The sequence below is a fragment of the Gopherus evgoodei genome, chromosome 6, assembly GCF_007399415.2.
Source record: "Gopherus evgoodei ecotype Sinaloan lineage chromosome 6, rGopEvg1_v1.p, whole genome shotgun sequence".
Classification (NCBI taxonomy): domain Eukaryota; kingdom Metazoa; phylum Chordata; order Testudines; family Testudinidae; genus Gopherus; species Gopherus evgoodei.
In genome coordinates, this window is record NC_044327.1 from 62,884,856 (window position 1) to 62,905,636 (window position 20,781).

Sequence of the window (20,781 nt, forward strand, 5' to 3'; positions counted from 1 at the left end):
GTAATGAGAAAACGTAAGACTCAGACCTTCAGCTCGTACTCATGTGTGTATTTCTATAGATGCCAATGGTCTTATTCACATGAGAAAGGGCTGGAGGACTGAGTCTATGGCAAGAACATGAAACCATCATGCCAGCAAAGATCTCTGCAGGCTTTTCAAGTTACCACAGTACATACATACAGCCTGCAGTCTCATTAAAAAGCTATTTGAGTATCTGATCTAATTCCTTCTGTTCTTTTTAAAAAAAAATCTGTTCTCTTTCTGCTGGCAGAGATTCTTGTCTTGGCTGTGGATCAACAAACACTGGCAACTGACCAATTGAATATCCAGGTTATTGAGACCCATCAAAAGTCATAGGAAGTAGCTGTCTGCCATACTTGATATAGGTTACATAACCAGCCGAGGTGCAGAGGGAGAAACAACAGAGCAGCAGCTACAATGTTCCTGTTCCTGCATAGGAATTACACTTTTCTCAGGCAATTCATGAAGTATTAATTCAAGCCAGGAAAATACACAGTTATGCTAGAGAGATCACAAATGTTCATGAATTTTTCTTTTAATGCACGTCTCTCCACCTTCGAAGGGCGAAGTTTGTGGTTGGGGAGGCGGAAGACTCTTCAGTCATCTCGAAAAAGCACTACTTTTCAATTACAGCCAAACCAAACAGTTGTATATGATCCAAATGTACGTCGATCCCTAAAGTTAGCGAGTACCCTATCCCAGTAGTGAGTTGGTGGGTATAATTTCATAGTTTGGCAGAGTGCCAATGTCTGGTGCTGTATGCATTTTTTTAACTCTACAAAATTAGCTAGAATACTTGTAATAATGTTTTCAGCATCACACTTAATTGTGTGTCTGAGCTGTTGAAGTTTTTTCCTCTCCAATATATCTAATTATTGTTTGTTGGAATACAAGTGCAGTCAATCATTCCTAAAATAACTGTAGAAACCATCAATGATATAGAAATCTTTTTGTCTTACTGTTCTGGTGGTGGGCTGAATAGTTTAGCCTCGCCTAGCATGCTACCTGGAAACAGACTGCTGACTCATCCATGTGACATTCTTTGTTTCCTTTTAAAGACCCTGTATAGGTTATTGAAAGGGCAGAGAATATTTCCTGCAGGAGAGGAAAATGACTTTGCTTTGTTCTACCAGTTATCCAGACACTGGATTAGAGGTTTGCCCTGTTGACAAGAAAGCTAATCCATTATTTCAGTTCATGCATTCATACTCTGTAGACCCCTTTTTCTCTCACTGAATTGGACTGGATCTTTTCCTCAACCTTTCCAAAGATGTAAAGTACATAATAACAGAGTTATTACTCGTATAACTTGCACTCTAGGCAGCTATCAGAGTTGCTCTGACTCCCTTTCTATACTATTCTGAACCCCCCAAGAAACAGGTGTGAACGAATGCATACGGATGCTTGTACTCTAGAGTAAATAAATGGGTGAGGGCGTGTCTATATTAACAGCGCTGCGGCTGCACCAGTGCAGCTGTGCCACTAGCGCTTAGTGAAGACACTACCTATGCTTACAGAAGAGTTTTTCTCATCAACATAGGTACTCTGCCTTCCCAAGAGGCGGTAGTTATTACAACGAGAGAAGTCCTCCTGGGAACATAGTGCTGTCTACACCGGGTATTAGGTCCGCACCCGTGAGCAACGTAGTTATCCTGACATAAGTTTGTAGTGTAGACCAGTGCTGAATGTATGCCTGCATAGAAATGTAGTGTGCCTCTTTGGTGCAATGTCTGAGCTCTTCCTGAATTACCACCTTTCTTTGTCTGACCATCAGTCTCTCAGTTTTGCGCCTGCTTTTCAAAACCCTTCACATCAGATAATTTCACATTTCCTTTTGATACTGGTCTCTTGGTAATGAGAGTGATTGTGCATGTTCTATTAATTAAAGAAATTGTGATTTTATATCTAGGGGTTAATTGGTGATATCTGCATATAACATTTTCCTAAGATAAATTAGATTACAGTAAATAACCTTGTGTCCAGTATAGCAGACAATAAGCGTTTGTCTCAAGAACATCCTGGAAGTAGGATAATTTAATATAGCTATTGGCTCCTTTCATTGACTTTTTTTCATATTACCAAAGTAGGTAAAATGAAGCTATGGATGAAAAATATGCCATGTTGTCATGAGTGATCCTTTTTCCACAAAAAAATTCTTGAGAATAGGATTTTTTCTTGTATCAACCTCTCCATAAATTGTTAAAATTATAGATGATGTATAATTTGGTAATTTTCTGGGCATAAATCCAGGCAGAGTAGAGCTCAGAGACTGCCACTTGCAACTAGCAATTACCAACAGACTGTAGGAACTAGATGATTGGTAACTGCAAGCGTGGGGATCATCCTATTTTGGAAAAGCAAAACTAGAAAGATGTCCAGAATCCTTTAGGGTTTTTGTTTGTTTCTTTAAGGCCATACACAGTAACGAAAAGATCTGAAAAGTATATGATTCCACAAATTACCAGTAAAAAGAATCAGAGGAGTAGCTGTGTTAGTCTGGATCTGTAAAAGCAGCAAAGAGTCCTGTGGCACCTTATAGACTAACAGACATATTGGAGCTTGAGCTTTCGACGAAGTGTGTATTCACTGACAAAAGCTCATGCTCCAATACATCTGTTAGTCTATAAGGTGCCACAGGACTCTTTGCTGCTTTTACAGTAAAAAGAAATAATTAAAGACAAATAGAGCTCTAGACAATCTATCCAAATTTTACATGCCCATTTCCTTGATATTTGAGCATATGAGAGAAAGTGTGTGTGGAATGGTGGAGGCAACATTCCAGACTCATTCTTGCTGTAGTGCTCTCAACTTTGTTATCACCATCAACTTATGCTTACCTGCAAGGTGCTTTTAAAATTTGCCATAGGGATTACATCTGTTTTTCGGCCATTACTCATTTTTGCAGCAGTCTCCTTCTTGCCATTCTGAAAGGTGGAAAGAAACTAAAGAAAATTGATTTCATAAACAAATAAGGGAATAAATGTATAAACACAAGTCTTCAAGAACTCTTTGCTTACCTGCAGTTTTTATCTGTCAGAGACATACATAAATTCTCATGATGAATTGGTTGCTTTCCAGGGGGAAAGTCTTACCTTTACCTTCTCATTCTCCTTCACAAGTTGCGATGTACATTTATAAAAGTCTTCTTGCCTGAGTGAAATGTTGCTGTATTTCACTGAGCAACCTTTCATAGACTATGATCTTGAAAATTGGCCTAAATCCTGGACTAGACTATTCTGGTATATAATGGGTACTGGATTCTCTTAAAGTTGCCATAGTTGCTGTGGAAGTAATGCACTTTCATGGGGGCATGGCACAAGTGATTGGTTTAATCAAGCCATGATTTAAATTTTTAAAATTGATTAGCATTGTGGGATGGTTACAGTAAATTTGATCCATATTTTTTGGACTGTGGAGTTTCAGTCACTTTTGAGCTAAAGTTGATTAGTACCTTTTGAAACATATACTGTAGAAAGTTGTTGTTCTACTGAATGTAAATCAAGCTAGGTTAGTGACTCTTTTTTCTGAGTAAATTGCATTAATGTGGCCAACATTACATATCAGTAATTGCACAAAAGCTAGATGATGTTCTCTGATTACTCTACAGTTGAACTTAAATGTGTTCTCTGCTGTTTCGGGAAATTAAAAAAAGATGGACATTTCCATTTCAAACAAATAAAATGAGTGTCTTAAAGCAGCTAAATGCCACAATCAAAAGATAATATTTCATTTCTTGAGTTTAGTTTTGAACTTTAAAGAAAAATAAATATTTATTTATGATTATGTTAAGCAGCAATCAGCCACTCCAAACACAATGATATGTTATGTGGGATCCTAATTTTGGTCCGGAATAATGCTATGCTCTTCATATGATTTGATCTGTTGTGCAGACATAAATCTACTGTAAATTACTTTTTTGTTTTCCTGGGTAGGGGAGGAGATTGAAGAAAGGGCTGGAATCTATTTAAATCTGCACCCATAATAATGAACGGGGGCATATGTTAAGCAACTGAGGGAATCTGACCTGCAAGTTTAATGCACTAGAGGGATTATTTTAGGATTACTGCCTGATCCTGATGTTATGTTTACCGCAGACGTGTAGCAGCTCGGACGATGTCTGCAGGGCTTTTTCAAACTTTTAATCAGTGGCAATTGGCAATACTGTTGTGAAAACATACATGGTTTCATGTTTCACCTTTGTTGTTATCGATAATAATAAAAAGGAAGAACACATTTCATTCTCTCTATACCTGTGGATCACAGGCTACAGTGTAATTTTTATTCCATATGCCGAAAGAGAGAATAGAAGGTCTGTTGACTAGCAGATATTTCCCAGGCAAAGTTAGGGTCAGGAAGACTAATGGTATTGCTGGTAGTGTATCTGTTTTCTATTAAGGTTGCTGAGATTCAACAGCAAAGAATATATTAGAGATGGTGTTCTTTCTTGTCAAAAGGCAATGTTATGTTTAGCTCTTCAATCAGTTAAAAATCTTGACAGTGGTTTATTGAAGCCCACAAACAATCAATAGAGCTATTTTTATCTCTTAAACAAATGAGGTGTATTTAAAATAATAAAGACATCATTGTGATGACTGAACAAGCTGTTCTAAAGTTAGATCTGTTGCTGTGTGTTTCCGGTGGTAAGGAAGAGGAATAATTTGGCCACTGTCTTTGTTCTTTAATGCAGGCTTATTGCCCCAAAAATAAAATTGAAAATGTTTCTAGCAATAATTCTCCAAGCACAAATGGCTTTCTTGCCAATTTTGGCAATCCTGTTTTCAGTATGAAACTGAGCAATTATCAGAAAGTGAAATATAGCATGATACAATACCACCATCAGCATCAAGACAAACAACATGTTCACTGTGTCTTTTGCCATGTGAGCAGGTTATTGCCATTGCATTATCCATTCCTCTAAAATGTGTACCTCTGATGCCCTGACAAATAGATAACCAGAGGAGCAGAGAGGAGCAGATGCTTTAGCAAGGAACTGTGGCCATTTCTCATTTGCGTTGGCTCCGTATTTCAATGCAAATATCACTGAACAGGTGGCTGATGAGGTCCCTGTAGATTGTTTACAGTAAAGGTTACAACCAGAATCGATAGGCCTGAGATACTTCTAATTCCATTTGGGAGATGTTCATCTTCCATCTGACTGTTCCCTCTCTGAACAACATCATCCTATTAAAGCTGAAGTCACTGGAACTCAGGTCAATGGAAGGTTCGTCCTATTAAAGCCTTCATTTGTTCTTCACATTTTCCTTTTGTACCATTCTGGGGTAATCCGTAATGATGATCTATACAAGATAGGTTGCCAGCATTACCTACTAACATGACACCTTCTTTAGGAAGAGGTTCATCAGTTCTGACTGGGGGGTTTCCAAATCTGTTCATCTTATCAGTCACTGAATCAAGGGGTAGTGAGATAACACACAGAGCTGATGTTGCATTGTATGATTTATTGCTTGTGTAACACTGCAGATGAGTACTCACATTTACACAAACATCAGCACGCTACAATAGACCCAAATCCTCTTGAAACATTTTTGAGAAATATTTGCATTTTGATTTGAAACTTGATTTTAGCCTTAAGTTTGCCCTAGCTTTACTGGAAAGTTGCATACATCCTTGAATAGATGATGACATAGTATCTGTTATACTTATTTGATAGATTTTTATTACTCTGTTCGATAAAGGTGTAGGCTGTCACTTACTATATAAGGAAAAATATATCCTATGTTCCACCCTTGTACATCCCCTGAGCCCAATCATTACATCTGGGATGTAGCCTGCAGCAGGAAAATGAGTAAGCAATGCTAAATCCAATTAAAATGGTAGTAAAGTGCATATATCACAGGATGCCCATATATTCCCCCTATATGTAAGGAGCACTTTGGGGTGTGCATAATTGATGTGCGTAGAATGTTTGTGCACATTTCATTTATTTATTTATTTGTTGTGGTCGCACCTATGGAGTCAGGTCATAGACAAGGAGGCCATTGTACCAGGCACTATATAAACACCTACAAAATGGTCAGACCTTGCCCCAAGGAACTTACAATTAATAGAGGGCATACTCAATGGAAAGTGAGAGGGATATGGGCCTCTGTACAACCCTGAACCATGTGGCATTCTCTGCCTCCTAGTAATGTGGTTCTCTGTCCCCTAGTAATCAGTGGTTCTCTTTTACTGGCCAGATTCATGGAGTGTTTGAGACATGTTTGTCCACAGGGATCGGATGGGCAGCTGTAGACAACAGGAGCAGGACAAGATAGGGAAAGATGAATGATGGATGCACAGTGGATCACAGAGAGATGTTGATGATTAGTAGCTATGGAGGAAGACGAACCTGGCATGAGTAGTTACAGCCACCTGCACTCAGGTGACTAATTATCATCACAGGAAAAAAGAATTGGCCATCCCAGACATCATCTTGCTGTGTGCCAGTTCAGTGCTAATGTCTGGCACTCAAAGCGGTTTCCTGATGATTACCACTGCGTTATCTGCATTGTAGTGCTTGTTGAGCTCTGCAAGCACCTTTGAGCTTTCATTGCTTCTGTTCATTCCTTTGTCTGCTGCCTGTGGCACCATTCCATTCCCCAGTGGTCATCAGGACCCTTTGTGTGATCTTTTTCAGTGCCACACCTGAGAGTGGTACCTGGGTGACAGAACTAATTGTTACAAAACAGAACTGCTACCCAAAAATCACATATAGCAGTAGCATGTCCCCCTGGACACCTCCCTTAGCTGCTTGCACCTGCCTAGCTTTCCTCTTTTCACAGGGACTGTGGTTCGCAAGCTATATTCCTGTTATTGCTGTTTTATTTCTAGCCTCTTTTTCTGTCTTTTTCTCTGTCTAGGAACTGTGAATTTAGAAAGTAGTAAACAATAATAATGATACTCTGAATTTATAATAGTGCCTTCTCAAAGGATTTCCAAAGGTTTCTCCAGCTGCAGGCAGGGGGGCATATGTGAATTGCCCATCAACACGTAGCAAGCCTGTGGTGGAGTGGGAAATAGAATGCAGGCTATGTGACTGAGTCACATACCCTGGTTTTACCGTTAGGAAGCACTCTCCTTATATAGAGCAAGAGGGACACACTTTCAATGAGAGTTAGGCTCCAACTGTCTAAATCACTTCTGAAAATGGGACTTAGGAACCTAAGTCACTTTTCAAAATTTTATACCTAGAGATGAACAAACAAATTCACATGAACCTGCCTTTTAGAACATTTTAAATGTTTTTAAGTTGTCTAATTCCTCCTCCCATCCATTCATTATTTTTCACGTTTGCTGGGCCCCTGAATGTGATGAGTGCCTGTTCTCCAGATATTTCTGAGGATCCCCCTGGATTGTGGATCCATGGATACTGCTGGTTTTACTGGCCATGTCTCCTTTCCTCATGCAGCCATTCAAATTCTTTTCCCTGGAGGGAAGGTATGACTTGAACTCTTAGATTTCTTACTCACAGATTCTTCAGCACATTTTATTCCACACACACTCCAAGGCTTGTTTGCAGGAAGGTAGCTTGTCACCTTTAATTTGTACAAATATATACGTATTCTTCTTATTAATAGAGTCATAGATTGTTATGGTCATTAAGGTCATTTAGTCTCACTTCCTGCCTTACACAGGCCACTGGATTTCACTGAGTAATCCCTGCATTGAGCCCAATAGTTTGTGGGTTGAATTACAGCATATCTTTTGGGAAGACACCCAGTCTTGATTTAAAGTAGGTTTATGATATGTGTGAATCCAGCAAAAACTATGCAAGACTGATCATGATTGGAGACCCCCACAGAAAAACCCTGGCATTGTTCTGTATTCTGACTTTACTTGGAATTACACCTGATTAACTGAGGGTACAGCTGAACGGAAAAGTTAAATCGGAGTTTCTCTGACATGGAAGATTGTAGCTCTTAAGGGCTAAGCACCATACTCTTCTGCAAATATATTTGCAGCTGCTACTGATTTAACAGAAACTATCCCTCTGTTCTCAGGCTTCAAACTGGCCTTAAGTTATCACAGAATCTATCAGGAAATTGGTGCTTCATTTTTACATTTTACTTGTAATATGTGCAGAGTAAGGCAAACCCTTCTTACACAGTTCAGACCCACTCACAAGGTAATAGGATATTGTGGGAGTAGCAATATATTCATTTCCTTAGCCAAAGGGTTATTCTGCGTGCATTTCTGCCTGGAACGATCACTCACTAAACACTAAAAAAGATCAGACAGCAGAAGGCTGATGTCATGCTGGTGTCTTTCTGTTTGGCTCCGAGAGTCATGATTTCCAGAAGTTATATATTGCATTTGGCTCAAAAAATCAAACCATTCTCCTTATATTGCAAGCCATATTGAGCCAGGGATGATACTACCTCTTTATCTTCAAATACTCCTTGAGGCCAATAATTTGGTTTTTCCCAATGTATAAATTAGAGACTAATAGCTATAGAAACTTTATTTATTTTTTTGTATTGAAGTAGCACCTCAATATCCTTATCAGGATCAGTGCCATGCTGTGCTATACTCTAGCCCCCAGGAGTTTACAATCTGAGGAAGCATTTCCCTATTTTCTCCCATAGGGGACTCAGATTTACATATGAGACAAAAGCTGATATGATTTCTTTATACCTAATCACTACAACGACTAAGACAGGGGAAATATGTACTTACTAAGGGAAAGTCTCCTTACTAACATCTGTGCAACTCTATTAACTTCAAGAAGACAGTTCAAGGCAAGATACTCTTGCATCAATGTATACTTGCATTCGTCCAAAGAATTCAGGAAAACAGACTGCTTGTTTGTGTTCTTTAGAACTAAAAAGCAAGTCATACCCTTTTGCAAAACCTCACTATCTCAATGACTGATAATACTGTGAGTTGATATAGAATCTTTCTACGTCCATGTACTTTAAAGCATTTATCATGCTGTGTCTCCAGAGTTTACAAGTAAAAAAACCAAGCAAACAAAAACCCACTTGCCAAAATTAATACTTTCTGTTGGAGCAATGTGCACTTTTTGAATAGGAGGAATGGAAGTTCTTGGAGCCAGAGCCTCAGCTGATATAAATGGGCTTAGCTTTATTGAAGTCAGTGGAGCTACACCAATTTACACCAGCTGAGGATCTGAACCTTTGGTGTTTACAAAGCCATTATTTGGAGATGGTACCTCTGCTCTCTGGGCATCACCATCTGGCTACTTGTGCTTCATCACATGCTGCATATGGAAGGACATTTGGTTAGGAAGTAGTTCCATCACACTTGTAAGTCAAAATACTTGTATCATTCACAGGGGCCCAACTAGAGCGGAGAACGTGCTGAAAAGGGAATTTATATTAGAAAGGAATGTAACTATTTTTAACAAGCATCTTTCTAAACTGTCACTGAAACTAGACAAAAACCTTGCACCACAGAAAGAATGCCAATATTCATATTAAATTAGTATAATTACCTTCCAGAAAAAGCTGACATTGGCTGATAGACTCACCTTGGACCCAGTTCTGCATTGCTCTGTATTTACCCCAGGGAAGAGTGGGTGTAATGTACTAACAGATCAGAATGGGAGCTTTTTGTACGTACTTTGTACTGGTGCTAATATCTACACAAAGTGTAGGGCAGTACATAATCAGCCTCCATGTTTATTAGAAACAAATAAAAATATCCTTAAGAATGACAGAGGATTTTGGCCTGAATTCATTAAACGAGTTAAGTGCCGAAGTCCTGGTTTTGGAACCACTGCGATGCACAAAACTCCCGCTGAACCCTGTAGGCGTCTAAACTCACACGACACCAATTTTTTTGCAGTAAAGATCCATGGGCAACTATGTTTCAGCCTTGGAGCATACGTACTCATGCCTCCCAATTGGCATCCGAGCAGCTATCTCCTGCTGAAACCCCAGAGCGATTCACAAACCAGGGAACGCAGGCATTCCACTGCCTAAGTTGGGTGCAGGGCCCAATCTGTGAGGGGCCCTGTGAGCATGTCTGCTGGATTGGGCCCTTCAGATGAGTTCTCACAAAATATCTGGGAAAGAGGAGGCGTTCACTCATAGCATTTAGCTCAGTGGTTAGGGAACTCACCTGAGGGGAGAAGGGATCTGAACAGGGATTTACCACCTCTTAGGTGATTGCTCTAACCACTTGATGTGGGGCTCCCTTAGTTTCTCTTATTGAAAATTTTGCATTGGACATAAATAATTAAAGAGTCATTGGAGCAGGGAAACTGGATCCTGGGTTTCCCACCTCTCACTTGAGTGCTCAAATCTCTAGAGTTGTTCACATGCTTGTGCTCTCACTCTCAGTTAACGAGACATTTTGGGCAGAGAGTGCAGGCAAGCACGCAAGCACGAACATGACTCTATAACCAAGTGCAATGATATTCCCTCTAATTTTCTACATCCATGTGCGGAATGAATTTTTTTGTGTCCACTAATATGGAGGTGATGTGTGGTGGGGGTGGGGCTAAGGGGTTTGGAGTGTGGGAGGGGGCTCAGGGCTGAGCTAGAATGTTGAGGTGCGGGGGGTGAGGGCTCTGACTGGCGGTGCTGGCTCTGGGATGGGACCAGGGATGAGGGGTTTGGAGTGCAGGCTGCTCCAGGGCTGCAGTAGGGAGAGAGGACTTCCCCCAGCCCTGTCTCGCCATAACAGCCCAGGGCCAGGGGGAGAGCGCCTCTACCTGCTGGGGCAGCTCTGGGGCCAGGACCAGGGACGAGGCGCCTCTCCCACCTGCATGGCCCTTGACAGCCTGTTGCGCAGCCATGCGGCTGCACAGCTTAGCAGGAACTTAGGCTAGGTGGTTAGAGCATGCTGCTGGGAGGTGGGAGGCAGAAAATCAGGTCCCCATGCTCCAGTGACACTTTAATTACTTACCTAGAATACAGCAGCTTCAACAGGAGAGACTGAGGGACACCCTGCTCCCACCTCTAAATATCCTATAGCCCAATGGTTAGAGCACTCATCTGAGAGGTGGTAAATGCCTTCTCCCCTCAGAGGGAGGGGGAATTGAATTGGGGGCTTTCCCACATCCCTAACTCCTAGGCTAAAAACTATGGGGGAAGTACCTCCTCCTCCCAGCTTCATGTTAAAATGGTGTAGACATCTAATGCTAAGAGAGGCTTTGCATCTGAGCATTGCAAAGAGCAATAGGGCCTCCCTGCGGCCTGCAGTTAGGCACTTATCTCTGAGACATGAGTGGGGCTTAGTACACATTCCTATCCTTAGCATCTTCCATTGGCTAGTTTAAATGTGGCATCTCCCATTGGCTAGTTTAGGTGGCTCCCTGCGTAGCATGCTGGCTTTTGTGAATCACAGTATAAGATGCCTATTCATTTTAAGGCGCTTTGGTGCCTAACTAAGGTTTTGTGAATCACAGTGATTCTCTAGAAACCTAAAAAAGTTAGGCATTGTGACACTGAGCATCACAACGCCTCACTTCTTTTTGTGGACTCAGGCCTTTGTGTGTAGAAACAGCTTTGCACTATGAAGCTGTTAGATGGAAGAACTGAAAACTCCTTAGTCTTCTCTTTGTATTCATGTGAAGAAAAAAATCCTGTCAGTTAAACTATACTTAAAATGACTGGGTAGTATAACAGAGGTAATCTGACTGGAGACCCTCTTGTCTACATGTTTACATGGGACAGTTCAGAAAGTTGAGTGAGAAGAAGGGAGCGATATATCACAACCCTCCTTAATAAAGTTTTTGAAGCTCTAAAGTGGAATGGGCAAGATTTATCAACGCTGCCTTAATGCTTTTCCACATGTAATACATACATTGTTAGCGAGCTGATGATGTGCTGATAGGGTATAACATAAAGCAGCTATTCTTCTGTTGCAGTCCCACTGTAAGCTATGTTAAATTTGAATGATCAGCCTGCAGACTGATATTGTGGGTGGAAAGGGTTTAAATTGAGAAACTGAATTGCTTGTTAAATTGTTTCTAGATAAATGACTGTTCCTCTCCTGTACTTCAGAAAAGAGCTTTGCATTTGACCAAAGCATTTGCAAGAAGGAAGGAATTGAAATTTGTTGATATAGTAAAGCAGTATACTTTGTTTTGTCATCTTGCAATGCACTTGTAGATACAAAACAGGCGCTTCATACTGAATATGAAAAATGCGTCTTTAAAGGTAAAGGCAAAACTGTATTTCAAAAGGCCTGTAAGAGGGATGAAAATCATCCGCTTAATTCTTTTTTTTCTTTTGAAATCCTGCCTTTAATGCACACCCTGAGGAATCTGTGGTTTTGAGTATTCTCCTTCTTATTTGTTATTTCTGTTGTGGTAGCACCTAAGGACCTCAAATGAGGATTATTATATCAGGCACTATACAAAAAATAATATGGAGATATCCCTGCCCCAGAGAGCTCACAATCCAGACACTGGGAAACAGGTAATTAATGAGACAAATGTGGGAAGGGAGAAAATAAAGTAGCTATGACGAGGCACAGTTGTCTCAGTAGTCACAGGTGGCCACTAGCCTAATGCCAGACAGAACTATTTCTCTTGAGACTCCGGTGCATTATGCTCACCCCATATGTTTCCTCATGTAAAATATAATAACCAGCCAGTTTCTGTTTTATGTTTTACTTACTCTTGCTGTTGTACCTTTGCCCTTCTTTTAATGCTGTGTGGCAGTCGAGGAGCCAATTAGTTAATCACAGAGTGGCTCACATCAGAGTTTATTTTCTGTGGGTACAAACTTTGGTTAATAAAAATACAGAAGCAGCCAAATTTTCAAGTGTGTGTGTGTGAACAATAATAGGCAAACATGGAGTATAATAAATCATCTAGTTATAGCCCTGAGGGATCACAATGCCCTTCAACAGAGTTTCCTTCTGAAGTTCAGTTATAGGAGCTGGGATTTTATTTCAAAGCACATATCAGAAAAGGCAAATTAATTAGTGTGACGTTTCCAATTGAATAAATGATTGGGAACCAGCTGTGTCTGTGAAATTGCAAGTAAAAATGCAGCACTCAGAACTTGTTAATGCTTTTTTTGGCATGGAAAATGGAGACATAGGTATCTAATATTAAATAGTGTTGCAAAAGGGCAAGTTAGCACTTTATTTGCCAAAGTAACTTTCAAAGACTATCTAGGTTACAAAGTTTGACTTTCTGCACATAAATCTTGAATGATTGACAGACTATTGTAAAATAGCTTTGTTCAGTCTTTGGCACACAGCATCAAAGGTTTGAAACCCTGGAAGGGCTGAAAAGAAAACCCCACTTTTAGACTGATTTCCCCTGCAGATCAGCACCCCTGTGAAATTTGCCTGGGAGTTATGAGCTATTTACTGTATTATGTTTTCTTTCACTGTATACACAGGCACCTTTTGTTCTTTTCATCTCCAAGATTTGGGGATTTATTTATTTATTTAGCACATGAAATCTTAATGAGTGAATGCATTGGTAAAACATGAGGGGAAAAACCCTGATGTTAGACAGTTCTGTTCACCTTTATTTTATTGCAAGTTGGAGTGTTGGTTTTATGGTACTTAAATTTATGGGTACATATTTTTATGGTAAAGCCCAATGACATGTTCAGTGTGCTCCATCAAACTGTCTGTGTTTCTGTGTTTGATTCACAACTCCGCAGGGTATGAATCAGTCTTCCAGTATAACCTTTAATCACTTTTTTTTAACCTAAATAATGTAGTGCGGTTTTTATTTATGGCCTGTGTCATCATCTAATTATGTAAACCTACCTAAAGAAACAGCAGATGGAGTATTTCCCTAAAAACTCTTGTCAGCTATTGATTGACTCAGAAGACAAAGTTTCTTTATTGGGTCCAATCACCTGAGACAGAAAATTCACAGGTAGCTAACAGCATATTTAAATCTGTTCAAAGCCAAGTTGCAGGTGTGACTGATAGGGGCAAGTGAGGCTTGAGGAATGAAAGAAAAGTGGCCCAGCAGGGCAGGCCCTTTTTAAAATTACTTACTTGTTACTTATTTTAAAAAACTTATTTGTTACTTTATAGTGAGAATCCCCTTTGTTGACCATTCAAGCCCTACTTTCTGTGTGCAGTAGTTAAAACAGAAGGGACAGGAAGCTCTTATGCCCTTGTTTGTTTTCTACAGGGTGAAGTGAAGAAGTAAAGTCTCCCCGCTGAATTACTATGAGGTCAGAAGCCTTGCTGCTATATTTCACACTGCTACACTTTGCTGGGGCTGGTTTCCCAGAAGATTCTGAGCCAATCAGTATTTCGCATGGCAACTGTAAGTATGAAAGGTCTGGTGCTTTTTTCCTCCCCCAAGCTCTGAGAAGGAATATATTGATCACTGAACTTCAAAATTGTACAGTTTTAGCTGATCTGAAATGAATGATGTTTTTTATTTCTTGATGGCTCTTCAGATCAGCCAGGTTACATTCCCAGATGATAAAACTAGAGCAGAATACTTCTGCCCTCACTTGGGTTTTCAGAACTGATGAGCTGCTTGCTCCTCCAAAACCATAACCTAGAATACTCTGCAAATGAGAGTTTCTGCAGTGCAGTCAGTCCACAGTTTCCCATCCTACCCAACAACAAATGAAGAAAGCTTGTTTTTCATGAGCAGAGAGATTCTTAACTGACTCCCAAGAAGCGAAGTTCTGGAGAACCAACTAAGTCCATATATCAAGTGTAGCTCACTAATGTAGCTGTGTTGAGGACATACCATTGAAATGATTTTTCTAGAACTACACAAATAACTAAATTTGTTTGCTCAGCCTCTGATGAATCATTGTCCCATTTTGGCATTTTGGGCAGTAAAACTGTTTGTAAGATTCTGACAAAAAAACATTTTGATGAAAAGGCAACATTTTTTGCAACAAATATTCTCCATTTTCTGACCTGCTTTAATGGGAAGTCTCTCTGACATTAGACTAGCACAGGGTGCTGCAAGTCAGGATCAAGATGGCCTGGCTGGACTAGGTGAGAAAGCATGCACTGCATTTGACCACTTAGGTCAGACCCTCAGTATTACCAAGTTCCTCTTTATCATGGTTATCACAATTATTCCAAAAAGGCCTTCTGGAGACTAAATTCACAAGGGGGACTTAGGCATCTCACAGCCCCTTTTAGTAGCCTAAGTACAACAAGCAGGTGCCTTTGGCATTCACACCATCCCCACTCAGCTGCTTCCTAACTCTGGAGTTACTAGGCATCAAAGTTTCCACTTGTGAAATTTATGAGGTGCTTAAATTTATGCCACGAAATCTTACACTGCCCAGCAGCTTGGTGTCCATTTCACACCTGTGCCCCAGTGAGTTTACAAAGTAGGCATCCTCCCCGCCGGTGTGGCCTGATCCATTAGACATACACATAGCCCAGACAAGGAACAGGGGTTTGAACACAGAGCTCCACCTCACAAGTGAGTGCTGTAATTTCTGGTCTCTCTCTCCTGTTGGAGCTATTCCACTTTGTATAAATAATTCAATATTCACTAGTGTAAAGACTTGAGCTTGAGTCTCCCCCTCCCCCAGGTGAATGCCTTCCAGGCTATAGAGTTATTGCGACTCTCTCGGACCCAGGAGTTTTTAATTATTTTATACAAAATGGAACAGTGTCAACAGGAGAGACTGAGAGGACCGACCCCAGAACACCCAGTGGTTACGGGACTCTCCTGGAAGGTGCGAGAACTGTATTCAAATTCCCCTGTGTCTGATTTGAACCAACGTCTCCCATCTCTAAGATGAATGTTCTAACCCCTGAACTATTGGGTAAAAGGGTGAGATACCATCTGCAACTGTTTTTCTTGGGAAAGGGCTGACTTGACTTAGATACCTAAGTCCATGAGAGGGTTCACAGCTATGAATCCTGAGGGGAGATGGGCATTTCCCTCTGGCCCAGACTTTGGCACCTAACTCCTTTTGAGGGGCAGGGCTTAGGCCTCTCTCCTTAGTATTTCCTACTGGCCAGGGGTGAAAGTAACATTAAGCACTTACCGGTATGGGGGCTTGGCATCGGGCGGAAGGGGCGGGGGCTGTGGGTTAGCCTCCCCCAGCCAGCCCATCCATGCCGCCTGGCCCATGCTGCCCAGGGCTCTAGCGGCAATTTAAAGGGCCCAGGGATCTGGCCGCTGCAGCAGTAGCAGTGGTGGCGGCCGGGAGCCCCGGGCTCTTTTGAAGTGCCAGCCCTGGAGCAGCTGCCCCTTTTGCCCTGCCGACAAGTGGGGGACAAAAGGGGAAGTGATGCTAAAGCACTGCCGCAGCAACACTTTAACGTCAGCTGCATACGGGCCGGTACCAGCAGCCACTTCTTAATGGTATGTTGTACCAGCCTGTACCGGCCTCCTTTCATCCTGCTACTGGCTATCTTAGCTGTCAGACTGCTCAGCTTGCGGGCTTCTGTGAATCCCATTTTTAGGTGCCTAACGTTCACCACACATTGTATAGGAAGCCTTGATGCCTCACTTGGGGCTGTGAATTCCACTAGGTGTCAGGGCACCTTGAAGTTAGTGCAACAACTGAGGTGAGCAGATGTCCCGAATTTATAGGGACAGTCCTGATTTTTGGGTCTTTTTCTTATATAGGCTCCTATTACCCTCCCTCCCATTCCCGTCCTGATTTTCACAGTTGCTCTCTGGTCACCCTAGCAACAACTAAATCCCCCTTGTGAATCTAGCCCTGGTGTTCAGCATTTGTCAGAATTGGCACCTGCATTTGTAAAAGTGTGGTTAAGGAATGGCAAGTCAGCAATCTTAACCCCTCTGCAGAGGAAAATATGTAAAACTTCTATTTCTATGTTATGAATGTCAAATGGCTGCAAACATACAGGCCTCAGTTCACACAAGGGCAGTCAGTTACAAAGGAATCAGTGTTGGACAGAGGAAAGCTGGAATGTTAAAAATTAGTACTTCTCAAGTAAATCTTGGTCAGGAAGATTAACCTTCTGAACCTCAATCCTCTGTGAGTTTGGTTAATGTGTTTACCCAGGAATGCTCTGCTCCGATGCAGCATCTGGATTGCAGGGAAGTTCCTGTTTGTACCAAATTTTACAATCAGGCTGACTAAGACACAAAGTGATTTGCCCAAGCCTACGCAGTGAGTCAGTAGCTCAACCTAGATTAGTACCAAAGACCCTCCTAAAGGGAGTTCACCAAGAAAATTAAAGCGGAATATCTATAATAATGGCCCCCAAGCTAGCGCTGTTTGTTTGGAGCAAACAGATTTCGGGAGAAAGGGCTTAATGCTTGAATTGATGCCAGTTAACTGCATTATGTGAATGTGCAGGAATTTTGCCTTCTGATGCTGCTCCTACTCATAATCTCACTTTCTTTCTGTTTTCTGGGCATCTTTCTGATTGTTTTCCTGGGAGCTGCCTAGGTGACTGGCTCTTACATCTAGAGACATGCATTGCAAATGCATTAGACAGACAGAAACTCTGTCAGAAATGTTTTCTGGGTGTCTATTATAGGATCTCATACAGATTGTATATAGATCCCATCAGTGCTTGTTTACTTCCCAGCAACGAGAGCTCTGGAATATAATGAAGTGCTCTCACTGACTGTCAGAGTTGAGGAAAAGGCTGAGTGGCTACTGGTACAGACTTCCAATCAGCATTATCATCTGGCTGCCAGGAAAACTGATGTATCAGACAGGTTGCCAAAAATGACCAAAAACAGTCAGGTTAAATAAATACATAAATAAATGAAGGTCAATTAATGGCTACCCACAGCTTCTACAAAAAATACAGCTGCCCTGCACTAGCAGCCCAATCCTGTAGGAAACCTGTGAAGCTGGCAATTTTATACCTAATAATGCCAAGTCCTTAGATCTGACCATTAGCCAGCATAGCCATTGCAGTGACAGGTGGGTTACTATAAAGTAGTGAGGTTTGACCCTCTTTTATTCATGGACCCCTAAAAAATTTCAAATGGAGATGCGACTCCCCCCTTTGGAAATCTTAGACATAGTCTGCGGACCCGCCAGGGTCCATGGATCACAGGTTGAAAACCACTGTACTATGGTAATGGCAACCTTTCACAGACCCTTTAGACATAGTCTGCGGGCCTCTGGATGTCCATGGACCACAGATTGAAAGCCACTGCATACTATACCATAAAATAGCTTTGTTCTGAAAGATAAACTGTGGCAGGCAGCATCCAGCATTTAAAACACTGCAGGGGATGAAAGGAAAACTGTGTGGAAGTGCTAAGTACCTTTATGCCAAGAGCTCTCAGAGCAGTTTTGTGCTCTCGGAAATCACAGTTTTTCATTTCTAAAAGCATAATGGCTTTCTCCTTGACAATTGCAAACAAAGATTATAACCTTTATGAGCTATGCAATCCACTGTACTATTACTTCAGTACCGCAGGCTGTATGGTGGGGAAAGACAGCAAGGGCAGGAATTATAGATTTTGGCAGAGTGTTTGGTGATGGGGATATTCCATGTTAATATGACTTCATAATGTGAATGTCTCTCTATCTTTTTGCTTTCTTTCTCCCAATCCCTTTCCTTTCTCACAGATACAAAACAGTATCCGGTGTTTGTGGGGCACAAGCCAGGACGGAATGCCACACAAAGGCACAGGCTGGACATCCAGCTGATCATGATAATGAACAGAACTCTCTACATTGCTGCTAGGTCTGTAGTGTTTTCCTAATTCCCTTCTTGCTATTCCTAGAAAAAATTGATATACTGAGTTTATCTCTGCCAGACATTTATTTTAGGATTTTATCACACACATTGGGCTTCATAGTCTATCCATGATAAATCTTAAAAGCTACATTAGTTGGTCATCTTGGGCTCAATCCTGCAAGGCTCTGAGCAGCTTCTGGGGGTGCTGGGCATCTGCAGCCCCCATTAAAGCCAATGGAAGTTGAAGGGACTCACAAGGACTTGGAGGATAGAGACAACATTATTATTTCTTTAAAGGAGTTTGTGATTTTGTTTGAGCACACAATTAATTACATATTTTGGAGAACAAACACAAATGATCCACTGTGTGCATAAGTACATATTTGAATAAGAGTAATTAAACTTTAATGTTCTAGGCATATTTTATAGTAAAACCCCAAAAAAGCAAAAGAAATATGTTTACTGCTTTTCTTTTGATGTACTCCATGAGGTTAATTGAATGTCTTTTCTGCACCTTTTTGCTAGACAGATATATTTTTGTACACACAAACGCATGCATTTATATGAGAAGGCTTATAAGCCAGCTCCTTAGTCGGTGTAAATTGGCATAGCTCTGACAATTTCAGTGGAACTACACCAATTTTTAACAGCTGCAGACCAGGTGCATATTATATGTAAATACTCATTCTCTCATATGTTTTTGGTTTTCCAATGCTAACAGGAGGTCAAAACTTATTGTTATTACATAAATGTCACAGACTGGTACCTAAATACCATGCTGATTGGCACATAAGAAAGAATATATTCAGGGAGCAGATGGGTTAGAGTCATTGACTGATGGATTGATTGATATGCCAAGGAACAGAACTGTTGAGTAAGAAGGTGCCATTTTTTCCCCATAACTGCACTTTCAAGTTGATTCCCATTATGCCTAGACATTGGAGGAATCCGAAGATTTCACTGCAAAGCTCGGTTTCTGACAAGCTCTTCATATATAGGCTTGCATTTCTCACATGTCCTGGAGATTTTGGGTCCGCAGTTCTCTGCTGGTTTCCTATGATCTTTCCTTTCCTTTCCACAGCAAGTACTCTCCAAGGCCAGCAGTCCCTAGAAAAGGATGCAGTCTTAGAGCGGTGACAGAGTGGGGAGCAGTGTTTTAAGTTGAGCATATATTTTCAAAACAAAGCCATTTTGTCTTTTTTTCCCCTTTTACCTTTTCCTCAGACTCTTCCCATACATCACTATGCTGATCATGCGTGCTCCAGCCTATTACAGAGTATTGCACGCCATGCTTCTGTAACATTCCCAGTTCCTGTCCCCAAGGCATTAAAAGATCATCAAGTCTCAAACTCAGATATTCTGCATTGCAGCCTGTTGCACTCAATAAAGGACTAGATAACCAGGCCAGCCTTTAATTTTCATTAGGGGCCAACTCCTGGGAAAGAGTGACCAGCCCAAATAAATAGATGGTTGTACATCACAGGCAGAGGACTCAAATCCTCAGCTTCTATTGCCCTGCTATAGCATCTCCTACACTGCCCAAACAGGTGATAGTTTCTACTATAGATTTGGGATGGGCGCAATGGATGTGATTTATGCTGCCCCATGTAGTATTTTGGGCAACAGGATCCATGTTATGCACGCAGCCAATGTCCGTGCCTCCCACCGAACAACTTCGCCTTCAGTTATTCTTCAGAGAACAAGTGTGGAACTTGGCTCAGTGACACAGAGACTGTGCAGAGTCTCTCAGGGAGAGTGCTCCACTCTTCGCCTTCCCATGGAACATAGTACCTGTGTGGTTACATGCACGAGGGGGAGCCAGAGGGATTGCAGGGTTTACTCCTTAATGTAATTTTTCATGGGGGGATTCCCTTATTTTTTTCTTTTTTTTGTGTTTGTTTTCTTTTTTAAATTGGCAGGTTATTTGCAATGTGACAATTAGAATTCACACGCACTAAGACAAATCTGCTTGGTGGATTAAAATATCCAAACATTGTTCCCAGACTAAAATGTTGATGCAAATATTAACTTGTAACCAGCAAGCTACATGCTTCTGCTATACATTGATGCTACAGTTTGAAGAAGAATCTGAACTTTCGTGATGGCAAATTACAATTCACAAATTACAGCTCATTTTTAAAAAATGAATTGGCTTCTTAGTCTGTGTGTGTAATATGTACCATATTTGTGTGTGTGTGT

At 41.1% G+C, this 20,781-nt stretch overlaps 1 protein-coding gene across 3 annotated transcripts in view; it reads left to right on the top strand.

Annotated features, from left to right (window-relative positions):
• Nucleotides 1-20,781, top strand: part of SEMA6A (semaphorin 6A) — a 133,445-nt gene that overhangs the window by 45,111 nt on the left and 67,553 nt on the right. For all 3 annotated transcript variants that reach the window (XM_030566537.1, XM_030566538.1, XM_030566540.1), the window contains exons 2-3: nucleotides 14,102-14,239; nucleotides 18,471-18,588. In XM_030566537.1, the coding sequence (XP_030422397.1) occupies nucleotides 14,140-14,239; nucleotides 18,471-18,588 (218 nt within the window). In that variant the 5' untranslated portion in view covers nucleotides 14,102-14,139. The remainder of the gene's footprint in view (nucleotides 1-14,101; nucleotides 14,240-18,470; nucleotides 18,589-20,781) is intronic.